This window comes from Gracilinanus agilis, chromosome 2, assembly GCF_016433145.1.
Source record: "Gracilinanus agilis isolate LMUSP501 chromosome 2, AgileGrace, whole genome shotgun sequence".
NCBI classification, from domain to species: Eukaryota; Metazoa; Chordata; class Mammalia; order Didelphimorphia; family Didelphidae; genus Gracilinanus; species Gracilinanus agilis.
Window position 1 is genome coordinate 285,791,861 of NC_058131.1, and position 19,522 is coordinate 285,811,382.

Here is a 19,522-nt window from a genome sequence, read left to right on the forward strand (position 1 = left end):
CAGCATACCTTGCGGGTCCTTCCTTTTACGTCTCTCCTGACTACCTCTCCCAGAATGCTCCGTGCCTTACCCCTCGAGCCGGAACAAAAGTACTTCTACGCTGACTACAATTCCCGGCCTGCTCCGCGTGGGCTTGCGGGCTCCTCTTGGTTCCGGTCCTGTTACAGTTTCCGGTATGGTTCGAAGTTTCCGGTTTCCTCAACGTGGAGGGTATCCTCCGGTATCGTCTGCGGCTTTGGTGGTTCGTTCTTTTGGTGACTTGAGACATCCCCTCCGACATGGCTTCTTCTCGAACTTCGGCCACGGTGCGGCTCCGGCCTTAATATTTGAAGATCGTTAGGGGTTTTCTGCCCACATGTAGGGGAGCCGAGATAGGCTTCAACCGCTTCCTCAGATTCCGCACGCTGGGAGATGATGGATGGGTGGGCGCTGAGGCAGGGGGATGGACTGGCTTGGTTCCCGAACGTAGAGCCCCTCCAGAGGGATCTGCCCCCAACCCCACCCCCGGACCATGCTGGGGTTTCAAATTGGGCAAGGGTGAAGGCAGTTCTAAAAGCATGATAATAAAAAGTTCCCTGGGCTGGGAGGTGGGAGATTTACACGGACTTGGACAAGCCCCCAGTTTCCTCCTGTAATGAGAGGAAGGCGGATTAAATGTCCTCTTGATGACATTCTCAGTTCTATTATTTAGGTGTTAGTCCTAGCTTTGTCCATTACTAGAGGTGTGACCTTGGACTGATCACTTTATCCCACTTAATCATCTCTCAAAGGAAAATTTCAGGGAACAGATTAGTTCAGGATTTGGGAAGGACTTCCTAACAGTTAAAGTTATGGAAAATATCACCATGAGAGGTGGTGAGTTCACTGTCACTGGAGGTGTTTGAGAAATTGAATGCTTGTCAGTTTTCCTGCATCTGGAAGAGAGATGGACTATGTGATCTAGACTCTTCAATTCTAAGGTTTTATAGGAAGATGAAAATCCTTGACCTTTTTCAAACTTCATAGGATTATTGTGGTAATCAGATGACATTATGCATATGTAAATACATTGAAATCTAAAGTTCTGTATAGATTGAAGTAGTATACTTGAAAAGTGAAAAAACATGGCCTCGTAGAATTTCCTTTGTTTAATCAGACAGATAAATCTCAATATGTTTACTTTGGAATTCACTACTGAAATTTAGTCTTTTATTATCTAAATGAATCTAAGGAGACATTGAATTGGTAGCAAGTTTTTAATTTGTTATTAATAACATAAATGAACACTCAGGCTGGAACCCCAAAAGAAATTGCACTTGCCTTCAGAGATCTTACAATTTAATAGAATAAAGGATCAAAATATATTTATTGGTAAATCACTAAGAGAAAGATGGATTTAATTAGTTTCATTCAACATATTTCTTGTCCTGAATATATTTTTATGTGACCAATATACTAAGATGCAACTACTGCTTTTTCTGAGTAGAAAAAGAGAGTTCCAGATGGTATCTTGCCTATTTTTATAGAGCAAGGAATAGTATTTGGGTCCAGAATTAACCCTTCAGACAGCTTACAAGTTTGCTCCAATTGCACTTTAGGTTAACACTGATCTTTGATTTTATAGGCAACCAAAACCCCTAGCAGGACTCCTGAAGACACTGCCTCCCCAGTGGTGAAAAAGCCTCATATCTATTATGGCAGTTTGGAAGAGAAGGAGAAAGAGCGCCTTGCAAGAGGGGAGTCAGGGATGTTGGGGAAGGAAGGAATTAAAGCTGGAATTGAGGCAGGAAATATCAACATAACTGCTGGTAAGGTTACTTTTTGAACCAGTCTTGTTTTGCCTATTTTGTCTCATTTTAAGTGTTTTTTCTAGGCTTGGACAGTAAAGTCTGATATCTTATATCTACTATGGGCCTTGATAAAAAATAAGTTTTGCATTGTCAATTATAGTCTCTTTGAAGAATTTCTCTTTATGAAAAAAAGTTTATAAACTGCATCTCTAGGTTTGTTTTACTTTGTCTTCCTTGTTCCCATATTTCTAGAGCTCATCTGATCCCATTGGACTTTATATTCTTATGGATTAATATTCCAATTTGTATTATATTAGACTGTTATATGATTGTAAATTCTACTAGATTACACTAGATCAGTGCTGGTAAACCTATGGCATGGGTGCCAAAGATGGTATGCAGAGTGCTCTCTGTGGGCTCGTGGTTGCCCTGTCCCAACTCCCCCCAACCCTACCCCAGTTCATTACCAGAAAGGCAGAGGGACTCAGGTGGAGCTGTTCCCTTCCCCCTCTCTACCGTGCCTAAAGGCATTTTTTCACATCACCCGACTCTCTGCCCAGCAACTCAATGGGAGCTCACAGGGAACATGGTGGGCAGCTCACAGGCAGCAAAGCTGGAGGGGAGTGGAGCACTCTGACCACTACCCTTCCCCCTTTCTACGTGTGCTGAGGACATTCTCTACTTCACTTGCCCCTCCCCCCAGCAGCCCAATGGGAGTGCTTCCTCCCTCCCCTTTGTGTTGGGTAAGGGGAGTGGGAGCAAGGTGCTTACAGCACTCATTAGGGAAGAGTGGCAGGCATGGCACTTGGTGGGGGGGGTGGGGGGGGCGCTTGGCACTCCATTTCTAAAAGGTTTGCCATCACTGCACTAGATTGTCAATTCTTTGAAGGCAGAGACTAAATCAAGAAATATATAGCATTTACAATGTGCCAGGCATTTGCAACACACTAAAGATATGGGTACAAGGAATAAAATATTCCTTACTCTGAAAGAACTTATATTTTATTGAGAGAGATAACAGTTGCATGTGTATGTATGTAATGTGTATGGGTACACACATATATATCATAAATTTAAAGTGAATAAATCCAAATATTTACAAAGTAAAGAAAAACAAAACAGTTGAATAAAATGTCTTGTTTTCATATTTACCCCAGGGCCTAACACAGTAGACACTTAAATGTATATTGAATGTTAGAGTTCTCCAAGTAGTTATTCTTGTCATCTTGCATCTTCCTAGATGCCCTTTCTCCTCAACTTTTTTTATAGGACTATTCCTATGGATTATGAGTAATTTTACCAGAAAGTCGCTCAAAGTAAGTTCAGAGAATCATACTCTGCCTTCTCAAATATGTTTAGCATGGTTCTTGACATTATTGTTTTAGGCCAGCATGGTCATATTCCTCTATTTTTTTTTTTTTGCTTCTGTTTTTATTTTATCCTTTCCCTATGCTACATCTAAACAACTGAGACACCACAACCTAGCCAGATCTCCTTAGTGTTGGCTCTAGTTTTAGAATCAGTTTTTTCCTGATATCTGTGAACTTATTTTGTTTTTGTTGTTTTAATTACAGGGTGTCCCAAAACTCTTAATGCATTTCAAAGTTTTAACTTTTTTTAAAATACAATTTGAAATCTGATATAGCTAAGCCACCTTCCTTCATTTTTTTAGTTAATTCCCTTGTTATTCTTGGCCTTTTGTTCTTCCAGATGAATTTTATTATCATTTTTTTCTAACTATGAAATAATATTCTTGTGGAATATTATGCTCAATTTTGCTGGGTAAGTGATTCTTGGTTGTAGTTGTAGGTCCTTTGCCTTGCCTTGCAGAATTTCATATTCCATACCTTTTAATCCTTTAATGTAGAAGGTGCTAGGTCCTGTGTAATTCTGACTGTGGCTCTATGATATTTGAGCTGTTTTTTTTCTGCCTGCCTACAGTATCTTCTCTTTGGCCCGGGAGTTCTAAAATTTGGCTATAATTGTCCTGGATTTTAAATCTTGGGATCTCTTTCAGGAGGTAACCAGTGGGTTCTTTTGATTTCTGTTTTCCCCTGTTCAAGAGCAATATGGTATGATCATGATTTTCAGGCAGTCTAATGATTTTTAGGTTATCTCTCTTGGATTCCATTTCTAGGTCAGTTATTTTTCCAGTGAGATATTTCATTTTCTTTTTTTTTTAATTCTTTTGAGTTAGTGTTATTGTTTCTTGCTGTCTTATGAAGTCATTAGCTTCCATTTGTCCAATTTTAATTTTTAGGGAGTCATTTTCTTCTTTGAGACTTTGTACTTCCTTCTTTAGGGAGTTATTTTCCTGTTTGGGATTTTGTATTTCATTTTTTAGGGATTATTTTCTTCAGTGAATTTTTGCTTTAAGCTGTTTGTTCACTTTTATTATCATTTTGTTTTCTAATTTTTTCTTCTAAGTCTCTTATTTGTTTTTTGATCCTCTTTTGGAGCTCTTCCAGGAATTCATTTTGGACCTAATATCCTTTCATGTTTGCCTTTGAGGGTTCACACATTTCAGTTGTGCATTCACACATTCAGTTTAGCATTGCTGTTCTCTACTGAGCTTGTATTTTGATCTTCCCTTTTGTGGAAATCACTTTCAAGGGTCAGACATTTTTTTTCTTTTACTAAAATATTTTTTGAAGATTCTTTTTGTAATCTTGCATATGTGTTGAGGCTCTGCTATGTTTCTAGGGTGGAAGGAATACTGTCCCTGGATTCCCTCAGGTGCCACATATAATGAGTTTAGCCGTCTCCACTCCTCAGCCACCTGTTAAAGCTTTAGTTTTTAATAGCTCAAAAGTGTATTAAGAGTTTTGGGATGCCCTGTATTTAGATTGCTGTATTTTATTAGAATTTTATTTCCTTTGTGATGTTGTATAGTTTATTTTGTATTTTTGAAAACATTCTGATAAGTGATCCATTGGTTTCCCCAAATTACCAAAGGTGACCTGTGATAAATCCTGTTCTAGCTTATTTAAATGAATCCAAGGAGACAATGAATTGATAGCCAGCTTAATTTGTTATTGGTAACATAAATGAACACTCTGTCTGGAATCCCAAAGAGAGATTGCACCTGTCAAAATTTCTGTAGAATTTTGAATTTCATTTTCATGGAAGTTTATCAGTCAGGCCCCCATATCAGCATTGCTTTGATGAATACAAGGATATATCTTGGACTCTATTTCTTTTTGAACAAAAGGCCTAACTAATTAATTCACTAAAAGTACTGAGGAATTCTGGGTTCCTAAAGTCTCTCTTCTCTAGATTTCATCAAAGCTCTGTATCTTGTTCTTTTGTTTAGTTGGGATTATATCAAGTGGAATGAGAGATGTGTAATACCATTACACTCCTTTTAAAGTTGTGGAATTTTTGAGATAGGTGATGAATTCTGAGGAATATACTCTTATTGCTCTTTCTTTGCATAGGGGAAGTTTTTGAAATTGAAGAACATATCAGTGAACGACAAGCAGAAGTACTGGCTGAGTTTGAGCGAAGGAAGCGAGCTCGGCAAATCAATGTTTCCACGGATGACTCTGAAGTAAAGGCTTGTCTTCGAGCCTTGGGCGAACCGATCACACTCTTTGGAGAGGGCCCTGCTGAAAGGAGAGAAAGGTGATCATTTCTGGATAACTAACTGACTTCCCAAAATATTGAAACTTTTTTTCTTTTTGTGATATGTTCTAGTCACAAGATTTGAACTAGTCAGTACACAATTGATCATTGACTTTATTTTTTTTTTTTGAGAGTTTTTTGTTTTTTAAGACCTTACCTTCCATCTTGGAGTCAATACTGTTTATTGGCTCTACGGCAGAAGAGTAGTAAGGGTAGGCAATGGGGGTCAAGTGACTTGCCCAGGGTCACACAGCTGGGAAGTGTCTGAGGCCAGATTTGAACCTAGGACCTCCAGTCTCTAGGCCTGGCTCTCAAGCTACTGAGCTACCTAGCTGCCCCTGATTATTGACTTTAGATGTTTTAGTTCTTTACTATTTTATTTACCTGTTTTAGAGTAAGATAATTCTTAAGCCATTTTGGACAGGACTTTAAAAAATGCTGAATTTTCCATTATAACCAGTGAAAAGAGTGCTTAAATAATATCAAATTATTTAAAATCAATGTTAAAATTTGGGATTGGTTAAATATTTGTGCTTGAGGTTTTAAAAATTATCTAAAAAATAGGCATCAATAAATGTGTTACTCCTCAACTGTTTAAACTATAATAAAGCCTTTTCATGTATAACTTGAGAAGAGAAAGATACCCTTTACCTTCCACATGTTTCTGCCTTAAGCAGATGGTTAAAGGAGTATGGAAAATCTGTTTTCTTTCAAAGTATGTATATGCTGTGGTGATAAACAGATCTAGGGAAATTAGCTGGTTTTGGAGAGGTCTTCCTCTCTTAAGGAAACATAGAGCTTGTAAATTCTGGGAAGATGCCCCAGTAGAGTGCAGAGCCTGCAAAGAAAGAAAAGATGTCAGAATAAGAACAGTGAAGCAGGAACAGACTGAGCATCTTTAATTTTTGTTTTTAATTAGATTTTGAGTAGGGAGAGAATATTGAAATTTTGACTTGGTTTTAGTGACTACTCTCCTTTTATGGGGGCAATTTGCTTTAGTGAATGGAGGGCCAGCCCTGAAGTTAGGAATCTGAGTTCAAGCCTTGCCTTTGACACATACACTCTATGTGACCATGAACTTTCTCAGACTCACAGTTACAGAAGAATTTCTAGGGCAAATGAGACAATAATTTTAAAGCATTTAGCACAGTGCCTGGCACATAATGAGTACTTCACAAACACCTGTTGACTGACTGAGACTAATCTGTGTCAATGAAAGGCTATTTTACAGTTGGAGTTCCCCAAACTGATGAAATTAAAATTCTGAACCCCAAAATACAAATCAGTTTTCTTTATATACATTTAAAAGAAAATATCTCATACCAATTAAGTTAAAATCCTTGTCTTTTTTTTTTTACAGATTGAGAAATATTCTCTCTGTAGTTGGCACAGATGCCTTGAAAAAAACCAAAAAGGATGATGAAAAATCCAAAAAATCCAAAGAAGAGGTAAGATGTTCCTGCTATTACCCTTCAGAGACAGGAAAGGGATTTATTTCATGTTGTCTTTTTTATGGTTTGTGCTGCCGTTGGGATTAGTTTATCTGCTGGAGGGAAAAGTGTGCTTTTGAATGTGTCAGTATTTTAGTTTGACATTGAATTAAAACCCATGAAATATGCCCATTACCAATCTCTAGTGTTGGTGAGATAGGACCGCTTGTGGTCTGACACTTGTTCTTGGTGTGTTCCTCAGTATCAGCAAACCTGGTACCATGAAGGATCCAATAACCTGAAGACTGCTAGGCTGTGGATTGCTAACTATTCACTACCTAGGTAAGGAGAGGCCCCAAGATAAGAGATGAGGGGAGACCTATTTTAATTGCTATTTCCCAAAAAGTAAGAATCAGCCTCTAAATTGAATGTTTAAGAGGCAGCTAGGTTACCTAGTGGAGAGAGTGCTAGACCTGGAATTGGGAAGACCTGGGTTCAAATCTGGCCTCAGATACTTGTAGCTTTGTGACTCTGTCAAATCACCTAACCCTTATTGCTCCTCTGTCTTAGAATCAATACTAAGTGGGGGAAAGCTGGATGGCTCAATGGATTGAGAGCCAGGCCTAGAAATAGGAGGTCCTAGGTTCAAATCTAACCTCAGACATTTCCTAGCTATGTGACCCTGGGCAAGTCATTTAATCCCCATTGCCTAGCCCTTATTGCTCTTTTGCCTTAGAACCAATACACAATATTGATTCTAAGATGGAAGGTAAAAGTTTAAAAATAAAATAAAATAAAAAGAATTTATACTAAGACATAAGGGAAGGGTCCAAAAGGGGGAAAAATGAATATTTAAATGAAACTGCCTGGCAGAAACAAATCTTGCTTTATGTGCTACCAGTCACATTGCCTTTTTGATGGTCACAGGGCAATGAAGCGCTTGGAAGAAGCCCGGCTCCATAAAGAGATTCCAGAGACATCTAGGACATCCCAGAAGCAGGAACTGCACAAATCTCTCCGGGTAAGAGATAGTCTCTAAGCTATTGTCTTGAAGGTGTTTCCAGTCAAACTTATCTCCTGCCCAAAATCTTTTGTTAGGAAGGAAAAGTGAGGTATGAGTAGCTGCTGTGCTCAGCTTGCTACTTCCTAAGGAAGGATCTGAGTTTTCAAGGCACATGCTGTGCTCTGCTTAGCAGAGGCTTGCTTTTGCCCTGTTCAACAATCCCACCCTTCCAGGCCTGGATCTACCACGGGTGCTCTTAGTTGTGCTTCTTGTTGACTGGGAGAACAGACCTGTAAAAAACAGTAGGTTGTATCCCAAGAGATGTCTCAGCTCCTTCTTAGCATGGGCAAGATATCAATGATAGATTTCTACTATCTAGGAGTATACAAAAAAAAATAGCTTTGGGGCATGGCAAGTCAGATTGAGGATAAGGTCTACAGTTTAAATTGAAGTTTGTTTAGTAACAGCCATTTGTTTTCCTTTCAGTCTTTGAATAACTTCTGCAGCCAGATTGGAGATGATCGGCCCATTTCCTATTGTCATTTCAGTCCCAATTCCAAACTACTGGCCACAGCTTGTTGGTAAGTTTAATTTCTTAAGGATGTTTTAATTTGAGCTAGGAATTGCTTCACTAAGAAGCGATATTAGGACTTATTCTTCTCACATCCATTTCATCATCTACTCTTAGTCCCTCATCAAGTTTTGGGTTGAGGGGAGAACCTGATACTCTAGACCCATATTGCAGTGCAAATTTCAATTTTCTTTAACTCTTAGATTGATTCCCATTTGTCAGGGATAGGACGAAACATATCAACTTGCTCTGTGCACTGTGTGCATGTTCAGAGGCCCCAACCACATATGATAAAAGTTGTGAGACCTTGATACATTCCTGCTTGCTTCTTTTTCCTCCCCTTCACAAGGATGAACTTTTCTTCCCATCAGGCACAGATTGGAGGGTGGGGGGGTGAAGTTGTGGTGGAAGAAGATCCTATCTTTTCCTAATGTTATCAAGACACCTTTTCCTTCCTAGAGCAGCCTTGGCTGAGATGCTTTCCTTTCTGTTTGATAGGAGCGGGCTGTGCAAACTCTGGTCTGTCCCTGACTGCAGCCTCCTGCACACCCTAAGAGGTAGGTCGGAGTCTCTTCCTTAGAACAGATTGTCTTTCATGTTCTCTAATGAGACAAATGGTCCATTCCCTCCAGGAAATTACATTGGGGGGGACCTGTGATAGAAATACAATTAAGTAAATACAACTACTTTGAGGAGAAAGCACTAACAACTGGGGGACCAATAATGGCTTTTCCTAGGAGCCAATCCTTAGCAGAACCTAGAGATTTAAGAGGCAGAAATGAGAAGGTGGGTATGTCCAGGCAATGGGGATGGCCAGTGCAAAGGCACATAGAGAATAAACAGGCCAGTTTGGGGGACAGCAGGTGGGTAAGCTTGTTTGAAACATAGAATGGGGAAGATGAAGAAGTTATGTGCAATAAGCCTGGAAAAGTAGGCTGGAAAGTTAGACTATGAAGGGCTTAAATACTCTCCAGAGAGTGGCTGAAGAGAAGAGCCAGAGATGCTTGCCATAGAAATAGAAAGGCATGGAGGGACAAGGGAAGGGACTGAGTTTTGTTTGGGACATTCTGAATTTGAGAAGCCTCTAGAAAATAAATGCAAGGAGATTTTCAGCAGGCAGTTGCTAATGTAGGAATAGAGTTTGGGCCTTGATAATGTCAATTGCAAATTGTAGAGAAATGAGAATTGAACTCATGGGAGTAGATGAGATCCCCAAAGGAGAATGGAGAGAGAGAAGAGGGCCCAGGACGATGCCTTGCATGGAGTAGATGCTTAGTAAATGCTTTTTGTTTAGTTTTTCTGTGACTTTATAGAAGGGGCTTATTTACATGTCGTTTCTTCCCTCTCTGGTCCTCCCATTCCACTGTTGACAAAACTAAAGCTTTTATAGGCTTCTTATTTTTGTTAACCTAGGTCTTTGCTGTCAGATTGTCCACTTCTGTGTCTGTCTGCTTGTATATTACTATTGTGTGCCAGAAGAGAGTGGAAAGCCTCTCTATTTAGCATGCTTCAGCCACTGTGGCATCAGAGTACCTTAGAAGAAAAGATGCTAGCTGTAATTTTTATCTTTTAGGCCATAATACTAATGTAGGAGCAATTGTTTTCCACCCCAAATCCACTATTTCCTTGGACAAGAAAGATGTCAATCTAGCCTCTTGTGCTGCTGATGGGTCTGTGAAACTGTGGAGTCTAGAAAGGTAAGGCTTGGCTTCAGTCTGGGTAGCTGTCCCCTCCATTCCTACTTGGGACTTTCTCTAGGGTACTGAATATTAGAATCACCTTCTCCATTCTTAGTGTGGATAAATGCAAAATATACAATGTATTTTCTGAGAATAAAGCACAGACCTAATATGAAGGACAATTGGTAAATAAGAGAACAAGGCTTCCTTCCAAAGGGCACAATAGAAGTGTAGGGTGAAATGGGATGGAGACTCAGGAAAGCAGCAAAGGCTAATTGAGGGAAACTTCCTAACAGTGACACCTCTCCAGAAGTGCAGTGGGCTCTCTTGGTAGGTGATTGATTTCCTCTAATTAGAGATCTTCAGGCAGAGCCTTGATGACTGCTTGTTGGGCATGTCATAGCCAGACTTCTTTTACTACTATGGGTTTGGCTGGGTCATCAGGCCGGGCAGATCCTGGATATTTGCTCTGCCCCCTCTCCCATTTCATACCAAATACAAAGCCTGGTACCCCATTTCTCCTTCCTTGGGAGAGGCAGTCTACTCAACACTGGAGAGTGTCCTGACCTGGATCAGGATGTTGTTCCCCCTTTTCCATTTCCCTTTAATCCTCTCGCTCCCCCCCCTCCAGTGTTCCACCTTTCTTAGAAATACTTTTGTTATTGTGAACGAAGGGCCTGACATTCTCATGCCCTGCGGCTTATACTCAGAAGCTCCTCCAGCATTTGCCCCCTTACTGGGTCTCCATCCCATTTCACCTTACACTTCCATTGTGTCCTTTTGAAGGAAGCTTTGTTCTCTTATTTACCAGTTGTCCTTCTTATTAGATTTGTGTCTTATCCTCAGAAAATACATTGTATATTTTGCATTTATCTATGTGTAGAATGTTAGCCTCTTAAGGAAGGGGATAGTTTAGTTTTGTCTTTGTATCTCTAGTGCCTGGTATTTGCCTGCTACATAGAAGTCACTTAATAAATTCTTACTAATTGGATTCCCTTATGGGGTATTGTGTTGCATAAGTACTTATGATTGATTGAAATAGGGGCCTTCAGGGGGCAGCTCGATAGCTCAGTGGATTGAGAGCCAAGCCTAGAGATGAGAGTTCCCAAGTTAAGATTTGGCCTCAGCTATTGTGCTAAAAGGAATAATGAACTGGAGGAATTCCATGTGAACTGGAATGACCCCCAGGAATTGATGCATAGTGAAAGGAGAACCAGGAGAATGTTGTACACAGAGACTGATACACTGTGACTTTTCTCTACTAGCAGCAATGCAATGATCCAGGACAATTCTGAGGGAATAGAAAGAATGCTATCCACATCCAGAGAAAGAACTATGGGAGTAGAAACACACAAGAAAAACAACTGCCTGATCACATGGGTCTGTGGGGATATAATTGGGGATGTAGACTCTAAACAATCACTCTAGTGCAAATATTAATAATATGGAAATAGGTCTTGATCAATGACACATGTAAAACTCAGTGGAATTGCTTGTTGGCTACAGGATGGGGGTGGGAGTAGGGGAGAGAAAGAACATGAATCATGTAACCATGGAAACATTCTAAATTAATTAAATGAAGTTTTAAAAAAAACAACAATAAAATTTGGCCTCAGATACATCCTAGCTGTGTGAACCTGGGCAAGTCACTTAACCCCCATTGCCTAGCCCTTACCACTCTTATGCCTTCGAACCAATATATATTATTGATTCTAAGGTAGAAGGTGAGGGAGGAAGGCAGGGTGGGAGGGAAGAAGGAAGGAAGGAAGGAAGAAAGGAAGGAAGGAAAGGAAGGAAAGAAGAGGAAGGGAGGGAATTTCAATAGAAGATCTAATATTCATTCCCCCAGATATTCCAAGAAGAGTGGTAACTAGAATGTGAAAAGGTAGTAGAGGATTCTGTATCTTTACCCATTCTCTTAATTTCCATTGTGGACAGTGTGCCCAGCTTTCTTATTAAGCTCTGAGATCCATGTTGGTTCCCAGAAGGATAAGCTATTTTGCCTTTTTTAAAGAAAACACTAGTCCGAAAAGCCTTTTTTTTTTCCTTTTAAACCCTTCTGTCTTAGTATCCATTTTAAGACAGAAAAGCAGCAAGAGCTAGGCAATTAGGGTTAAGTGACTTGTCCAGAGTCACACAGCTAAGAAGTGTTTGAGGCCATGTCTGAACAGAAGTCCTCCCAACTTTAGGCCTGGCACTCTATTAACTGAGGTACCTAGCTGCCCCCCTGATAATCTTCTGCAGTTTTCTTAGGGAGATTCAAACTTTCCCCCGGCCAGGGGAGTTGAGTTAGTTATTCATTCTGTTCAGTAGGCTGACTAATGATTTCTTTGTCAAGGCATTGGTTCTTAGTGACAGCCACAGAGGAGGTAAGAAAGAGATTTTGTCTAGCTGTATTGCCAAGTTAGCAGAGCCTCCTTGGAGCCAGCTTCCTTTGGCAACAATGTCCTTTCCAAGTATTAGTGCTTACAGAATGACCTTTTTGTTGTCTTTGTAACTGGGGTACTATTGCCCAAAGGAGAGCTGGTAGACAGCTGAATATTATTGCTTAGTTTCCTGACTACAGGAACCATGTGTAGGCTACTTAGCATGCATCTCTTTAAGAGTTAATGGGCATCTCCTCTCTTTACCAGGCTGAATCTTACCTGTAGGTACAGAGAGTTTTAATTGGCTTTGGTAATGGTACAGCAAATGTACTTCTCTGGAGGTTTGATTAGTCTTATGCATACACATTGACAAAGTTTCCTTTTTTAATTGCTCTCTTTAGGGTGTATGTTTATTCCCTTTCACAAGAGTTTCAAGTTTTCTTTCTGTCGTTGCTGGGTAGCTGGATTTAACGGCAACCAAAATGAGACAAAAGCTCTGTGTGCTTTGGTGTTAATTGTTCTTCGCACTTGGAAAAGATTCCTCTTTATAATTTGGTTTCAGTGAATTTGTTCAGATCACATATCTTCCCTTGGCCTTCCAACATGCATATTTTTTTTCCAATGTCCCAGCACTAGTTGTCAGAACAGCCACATTAGCTGAGGTGTCTCTGTTTAAGAAAAAAGAATTACTATCAAGTTGAAGTGTCTGGTTCACTTCAAGTCTCAGGGTAGCACAAGGACAGGGCATTAGGAACATCCTAGTAAATGCTTTTTGCTGACCAAAAGTATGAGTTGATTCTCAGCTGTGTATAAATCAATCGGTAAACATTTATTAATTACCTACTATGTGCCAGGCACTGTGCTTAGTGATAAATGTCAAATTCAGTTGAACTGTATGGGTTTTTTTTTTATAATGATAATAATTTTTTGTGGGATTTTTTGCACCTTTTTTTTTGTCTCTGGAAAAGTTGTTTAGCTATGGGAAAAGTTAAAATGGCCATGTTTGATGTGGCTAAATACAGTTCGGTAAATGTTATTTGAACACCTACTATGTGCAAAATAAAGATACAAAGGCCAAACAATCCCTGCTCTCAAATTCAGAATATTCTGTTGAGAGTTGGCAAATTTTATAAACCCCATAGGGACCTCCCTCCTTGGGAATACATGTTTTTTCCTGAGCAGGCTATTATAATGAGATTTTCAGTTAGATTTTCACATGTTCCAGCTCCCTTTCCTTTAGACATTTAAGAAAATAAATTCATTCTTCAGTGTCCTTGCTTTGAATCTTGTACACCTTCACCTGTTCAGGGAACAAAGTCAGAAATAAGCAGTTTTGCAAAGAAACTTCTGAGTTTTTGTGGGTCTCTTGAATCATTGTTGCCATAGGAAAGTTCTGCCTCAAGTCACTTTAATTTAGACACAAGTAGCTTGGCATGATAGAATGAGCAGGAGACCAATTCCTGACCCAGTTTGGCCAAGCAACATTTTGTGATCTTGGGCAAGTCAAGTCACTTCCCCAGCCTGGATTTCAGTTTCATGTGTAAAATGAAGGAAATAAATTAGATGATCTAAGTTTTCTCCTAGTTCTAACATTTAAAGATGCTCTGAATTAGCCACCCAGTGCTTACGTTCACCTTGGGTAGCATTCAGCTTGGTCTCTGTGAGGATGGTCCTTTGACACAGTAGATACTCAATAAATGTTAAACAAATAACTGTGTGTTGTAAATCTGATGTGCTTGGATTTCTTTCAGTGATGAGCCTGTGGCAGATATTGAAGGACATTCAGTACGTGTAGCACGGGTGATGTGGCATCCCTCGGGACGTTTTCTGGGCACCACCTGGTAAGGCATTTTGTTCTCAGATAGACTTTTGGTACACATCCATTTCGTATGCCTTTCTATTCCATTGAACTTTAAGGCAGGGGTTCTGTAAAAAAGGGTAAAAATTATGGTTGGACTGAATATTTAATAGGGTGGTTGCCAGGGATTTAATTAATTAATTCCAAATGATTTTTAGCAATTTATTTATAAAATAGAGGGAAAGAGTAAAAGTAGAGAAATGAGAAGAGGGCAGAGCAAGAGATTTAGCTTAATGAGCTAGACTATGTGCTCAAGCCCTGGCTTACTCTGACAGGGCTCTAGTAGCCCTAGCCAGAGGGCCTAAGGGTCAATTAACAAGGGTTTTAACCAGGTGGCCTCCTCCCAGATGAGGGGCCTCTCCGGAGGCTAGTACCTCCAGAGAAGTTAAGGAAGGGAGTCAGCCTTTTTCACTCATCCACGTGGTATTCTAAGGAGAACTATAAAGCAGTTCAAGGTCCTCAGCCAGAGCTCCTCCAGGGCCCAGTTCAAAGAAAACAACCCTTTTCACAGGAGGCTCTTGTAATTTATAAAGACCATTCCTTTTGTCACTTCCTGTGCTTTCCTCCCACTTAACGTGTACCAATTACTGCTAAAGTTTTGCTTAGGCCTGCCCAGAGGTCAGTCAGTCAATTCTGATTCGTCCTCCACTATTGCACACGTGAGTCACAGACGTCCCCCACTTGAGGATAAGTGGGGTGTGTACACTTTTGGTAATTAAATCTAAAAATGGGCAGGGTAGAGTTAATCCCATCTTCACAGTTCTTAACCTTTTTGGGGGTATCATGGATCTCTTTGACCATCTGGTGAAACCTATGGACCCCTCTCAAAGTAATGTTTTGAAATGCATACAATAAAGCACATAGGTTACCAAAGGAAACAAATTATATTGAAACACAGTTATTTAAATATTTTAAAACATCAAGTCCACAGGCCCCAGGTTAAGAATCCCTGCTTTAGAGCAATCTTCTTTTGATACAAGTTTCAGAAAGCGGGGTGGGACAAGGACGAATATGCAAAATAATTAGGAAGGCCAAGAATATAATTATTTGTTTTTGATTTGCAACCTCCAGATAACTTCTCTTGAGAAATTTTAAGGTGAGAATTTATTGTTGATTTCCTGAAGCTGACCATTTCTTGGTCTTTCTCTTCTATCACTTTGTTCTACTTGAACAATATATTGAGGACCCTGATCTTTATTAACCCTTTCAGGTTTTACCCATTACTTTTAGAAGCAGTGGTAGAATTGTAACATAGATAATGGCAAACATTTGGAGCTGTGCAGAGTAGACACTGTTTGTGGTTATTGATACTAGAAAGGTTTCTTTATGTATGTGCATCTACATGAACATAAATATAGCTTCACAAAGATGCCAAGTATCACCACTAATATTTAATATACTAGTAATGCTAACAGTAGCAATTAGAGAAGAAAAAGAAGTTGAAGGAATTAAAGTAGACAATGAGGAAACTAAACTATCACTCATTGCAGATGATATGATGCTTAGAGAATCCTAAAAAATCAACTAAAAAGCTAATGGGAAAAAGTACAGCTTCACCTATGGGTCCAGTAGTAACCTTTCCCCAGGGTCCTACAAAGTAGGTACTTAATAAATACTAATATCTTCTCCCTTTGATTTTTAGCTATGACCGTTCTTGGCGCCTATGGGACTTGGAGGCCCAGGAAGAGATTCTGCACCAGGAAGGCCATAGCATGGGCGTGTATGACATTGCCTTCCACCAGGATGGCTCTTTGGCCGGCACTGGGTAGGACTTTTAGGCCTTAAGCATGACCCTTCTAAACTATTAGTGGTAACTAAAGAAGCCATATTTTGTATTCTCTTTGTTTCAAACAGAATTAAATTGAAACTATTCTAGCCCACTCTTTTCTTAATTGTCCTCAGAGGAATAAACTCCATCAGTCGATCCTTTTTCTAAATTTAATTTTCTTTCTTTTTTAAATTAAATTCTAAATTTTTTCCTTCCTACACCCTTCACTCCCACTCATCATTAGTCCATTTGCCTCACAAACTTAATGGCCAGTGATTTCTTCTTTTTTCTTTTTTTTTTTTAAACCCTTAACTTCTGTGTATTGACTTATAGGTGGAAGATTGGTAAGGGTAGGCAATGGGGGTCAAGTGACTTGCCCAGGGTCACACAGCTGGGAAATGTCTGAGGCCAGATTTGAACCTAGGACCTCCTGTCTCTAGGCCTGGCTCTCAATCCACTGAGCTACCCAGCTGCCCCCTCTTCCTATTTTTTATATCTTTTGCTTTTGTTAAAACTTAAGCCTATTCTTATTTGGGTCTATTCTTTAAAAAAATGATCAATATCTTTTAATTTTTCCTTTTATTGTTCAGACCTTAAGGTTATCATAGGTTAATTTTGTTCTAGAATTGACATAATTGAACTATTCATTGCGAGTCTTATTTTTCCTACTAGGGGACTGGATGCATTCGGTCGAGTATGGGACCTACGCACAGGACGATGCATCATGTTCCTAGAGGGCCACCTGAAGGAGATTTATGGGATCAGCTTCTCCCCAAATGGGTAAACCAAGTTCATTGAACTTAGAGAGTGGAATAGAGTATTGGTCAAAATTTAAGTGACCAGAAATGAGGCAGTTTTAGATTTCAGTTTGACTGCTTTCTTTCTATACCACAGATATCACATAGCAACTGGCAGTGGAGACAATACATGCAAAGTGTGGGACCTGAGGCAGCGGCGTTGTGTCTATACCATCCCTGCCCACCAGAACTTGGTGACTGGAGTCAAGTTTGAGCGTAAGCCCTTATCTTTGGAAGTTACTCTGCTGGCCAGGTTTCATTCAATTTACCCTTGAAAGAGGGGGGTGAAACATCCAGAGGAAGCAAATCAGAGTTTTCTTCTCTCAGCTAATAGCCCTTCATTTTCTCATGTTAGATAGAATTATGGTAGGGAATACCTTTGGTCCCTAGGTTGGAAAGAAGGCCCTCATTTGAACTGCTTCCCCCAGTAGATCATTAAATATCCCAACATGTCTTCTTTGAACCAGACAACCTAATAACAAAGACTTTGGTGGCCTCATTCCTATTGCTCCACCTCAGGGTTACCCTCTTCCCCAAATGAGTCCTGATATTTCTGAAGCCACTGTACAGACTGACCCTCAGTGTTGTTATTATTTGTGAATCTGGAAGAATCCTTTCTGGGTAGATTGTCCAGCTTTTTTTGGTACTTTTATTTTGTCCTCTAGTCATGTTAAGCAGCAGCTCTTCTCTTTTCTCTCTTTAGCTATCCATGGGAACTTCTTGCTCACTGGTGCCTACGACAACACAGCCAAGGTCTGGACGCACCCTGGCTGGTCCCCACTCAAGACCCTGGCTGGCCATGAAGGAAAAGTGATGGGCCTGGACATTTCCTCTGATGGTCAGCTCATAGCCACCTGTTCCTATGACAGGACCTTCAAACTCTGGATGGCTGAATAGACCTGGTCCTTGGACATGATTCTGTAACTCAGATGTCTAGTCCCAAACTCTCCCTTTCCTGCCAGTTTGGTCAGAAGAAGGGAGTTGGTGGGGAATGTCACAAGTTCAACTTTGCCACTCACAGTGTGTGGAATAGGGGGTAGGTTTGCCCCAAGGCAGCTAGTCCAGTTCCCCAAGTGGTTCTGGGCAATTCTACCCCCATTTTCAGGGACCCTGCAATGGACCATGTCGGCATTACTGGGTTTTTTTTACTTCTGCTATAGTGGATTCTTCCCCGTCTCCTCCTCTGCACCCCCAGGATTATGGTACCTCTGTTCCCTTAATAGAACTTCCATCATGTCCCCTGAAGCCTGACTCGCCAGGTCATAGTTATGTGCTGTAGTTGGAAGGGCCCCCCCACAGACACATGACTGGACTTCAGCTCAGAAGCTGACAAGTGTAGACTTGTATGTGAGTGTGCACTGCTTCACTCATTCGTAGCATCATCAGAGGATATGCTCTCCCCCAAGGATTAAAGGATGAACCAGCAGAACGCAGACAACCGAGTCCCTTTTCTGTTGGGTTCACATTGGATACTGAACCAAGTTACAACTGAAAATTTGCCTGGGAATTCTCTCTGCCATGCTTGTGCCCATTGGATTCCAGTGCTGGGCATTCCTTTTTCTATACCCCCAAGCAGGGGGTTGCATCAGGAAGCAATAGTAATAAAAAAGGTCACCGATGAGGCTTTCACCTTGTTTGCTGTACTTTCTGTTAGTCACCATAGGGATCTAACTGATGCCTGGACATGATATTCTGGAACCCACATGTGAAGAGCTCTCACTTAATTTAACCCTGTCTTTGAATCCCATTCTAAGTGCTGTTACAAAGACTCACCCAATATAATCTTACCCTCACCCTCAGGCTGCCAAAAAACCCCTTTTGGATCTGGTTGTAACAAACAACCCTGGCTGAGAGGAACTTTTTGAAGATTTCTCCCCCTATTACAAGTGAGGTGTAATCAAAGAAATGGGTCGAGTGTCCCCGGTGCTGTTGGTAGAGCCTTTCTTCATTTCTCTTGTCAGAGTCATTAACCTTCAACTTCTTTTTATTCTTTTGTGCCCCAGCCCAACCACCACCACTGAATCAACTCAGAACAATCAGGAATTTGGAGGTGGCCAAGACTACCTGTAGAAGTAATGGAAGAATCCTACCTGATAATTCCTTCCCCTTCTGGGCACAAAGCCTCATTTCATGCCAGAAGGAATCTGTTTCTTTGTGATGTGCAGACTGAGAATGTAATTTCTAAATAATATGTTTCTTTTAACCAAATTCCTTTATCACTTCAATATAGTACCTGACACAAAGCAGTATATAAAAAACGAAAACCCTTTTTTTCTGACTTAGAATTGCTACTAAGTATAGTTCCAAAGCAGAAGAGTGCTAAAGACTAGGCAATTTGGGGTAAAGTGATTTATCTAGGGTCACACAGGAGGTTTGCGAGGCCAGGTTTGAACTTAGGGTCTTCCTATCTCCAGGCCTGGCATTCTATCCACTGGGCCAACTAGCTGTCCCACATAGCAGGCTGCCTTAATAAAGACTTCATCTATTGACCACAAACCAATTTACCTGTCCTGTGGCATTCTGAAGAATAGCATTTTGCTTTTCTGCTGCAAATCCCCAGTGAGCTTTAGGAGGAGCTCTCCTTTTTGGCTATGCTATTTGCAAATAATTTACATGTGCCAACAGTAAATTTTGCTTTTTAGGTAGCAAATGGGTGA

General features: G+C 40.4%; 1 protein-coding gene across 2 annotated transcripts; it reads left to right on the forward strand.

The window, feature by feature from the left end:
* Nucleotides 1-278: 278 nt before the first annotated feature.
* Nucleotides 279-19,122, forward strand: PRPF4 (pre-mRNA processing factor 4). 2 transcript variants are annotated; one of them, XM_044664080.1, is made up of 15 exons: nt 279-305; nt 1,229-1,231; nt 1,604-1,787; nt 5,207-5,393; nt 6,754-6,841; nt 7,086-7,165; nt 7,751-7,844; nt 8,313-8,407; nt 8,896-8,954; nt 9,971-10,094; nt 14,194-14,283; nt 15,943-16,065; nt 16,741-16,848; nt 16,963-17,081; nt 17,569-19,122. In XM_044664080.1, exons 1-15 carry the CDS (start codon nt 279-281, stop codon nt 17,760-17,762), a joined length of 1,575 nt encoding a protein of 524 aa, XP_044520015.1. In that variant the 3' UTR covers nt 17,763-19,122. The 2 variants fall into 2 exon arrangements, with proteins under 2 accessions (XP_044520015.1, XP_044520014.1); XM_044664079.1 differs by lacking the exon at nt 1,229-1,231.
* The last annotated feature ends 400 nt before the right edge of the window (nt 19,123-19,522 follow it).

Coding starts and splice junctions, on each gene's coding strand:
- PRPF4 (XM_044664080.1), top strand. CDS start 279: ATGGCTTCTTCTCGAACTTCGGCCACG. Junction 10,095..14,193: donor AAACTGTGGAGTCTAGAAAG/GTAAGGCTTGGC, acceptor GATTTCTTTCAG/TGATGAGCCTGTGGCAGATA. Junction 14,284..15,942: donor CGTTTTCTGGGCACCACCTG/GTAAGGCATTTT, acceptor TTTGATTTTTAG/CTATGACCGTTCTTGGCGCC.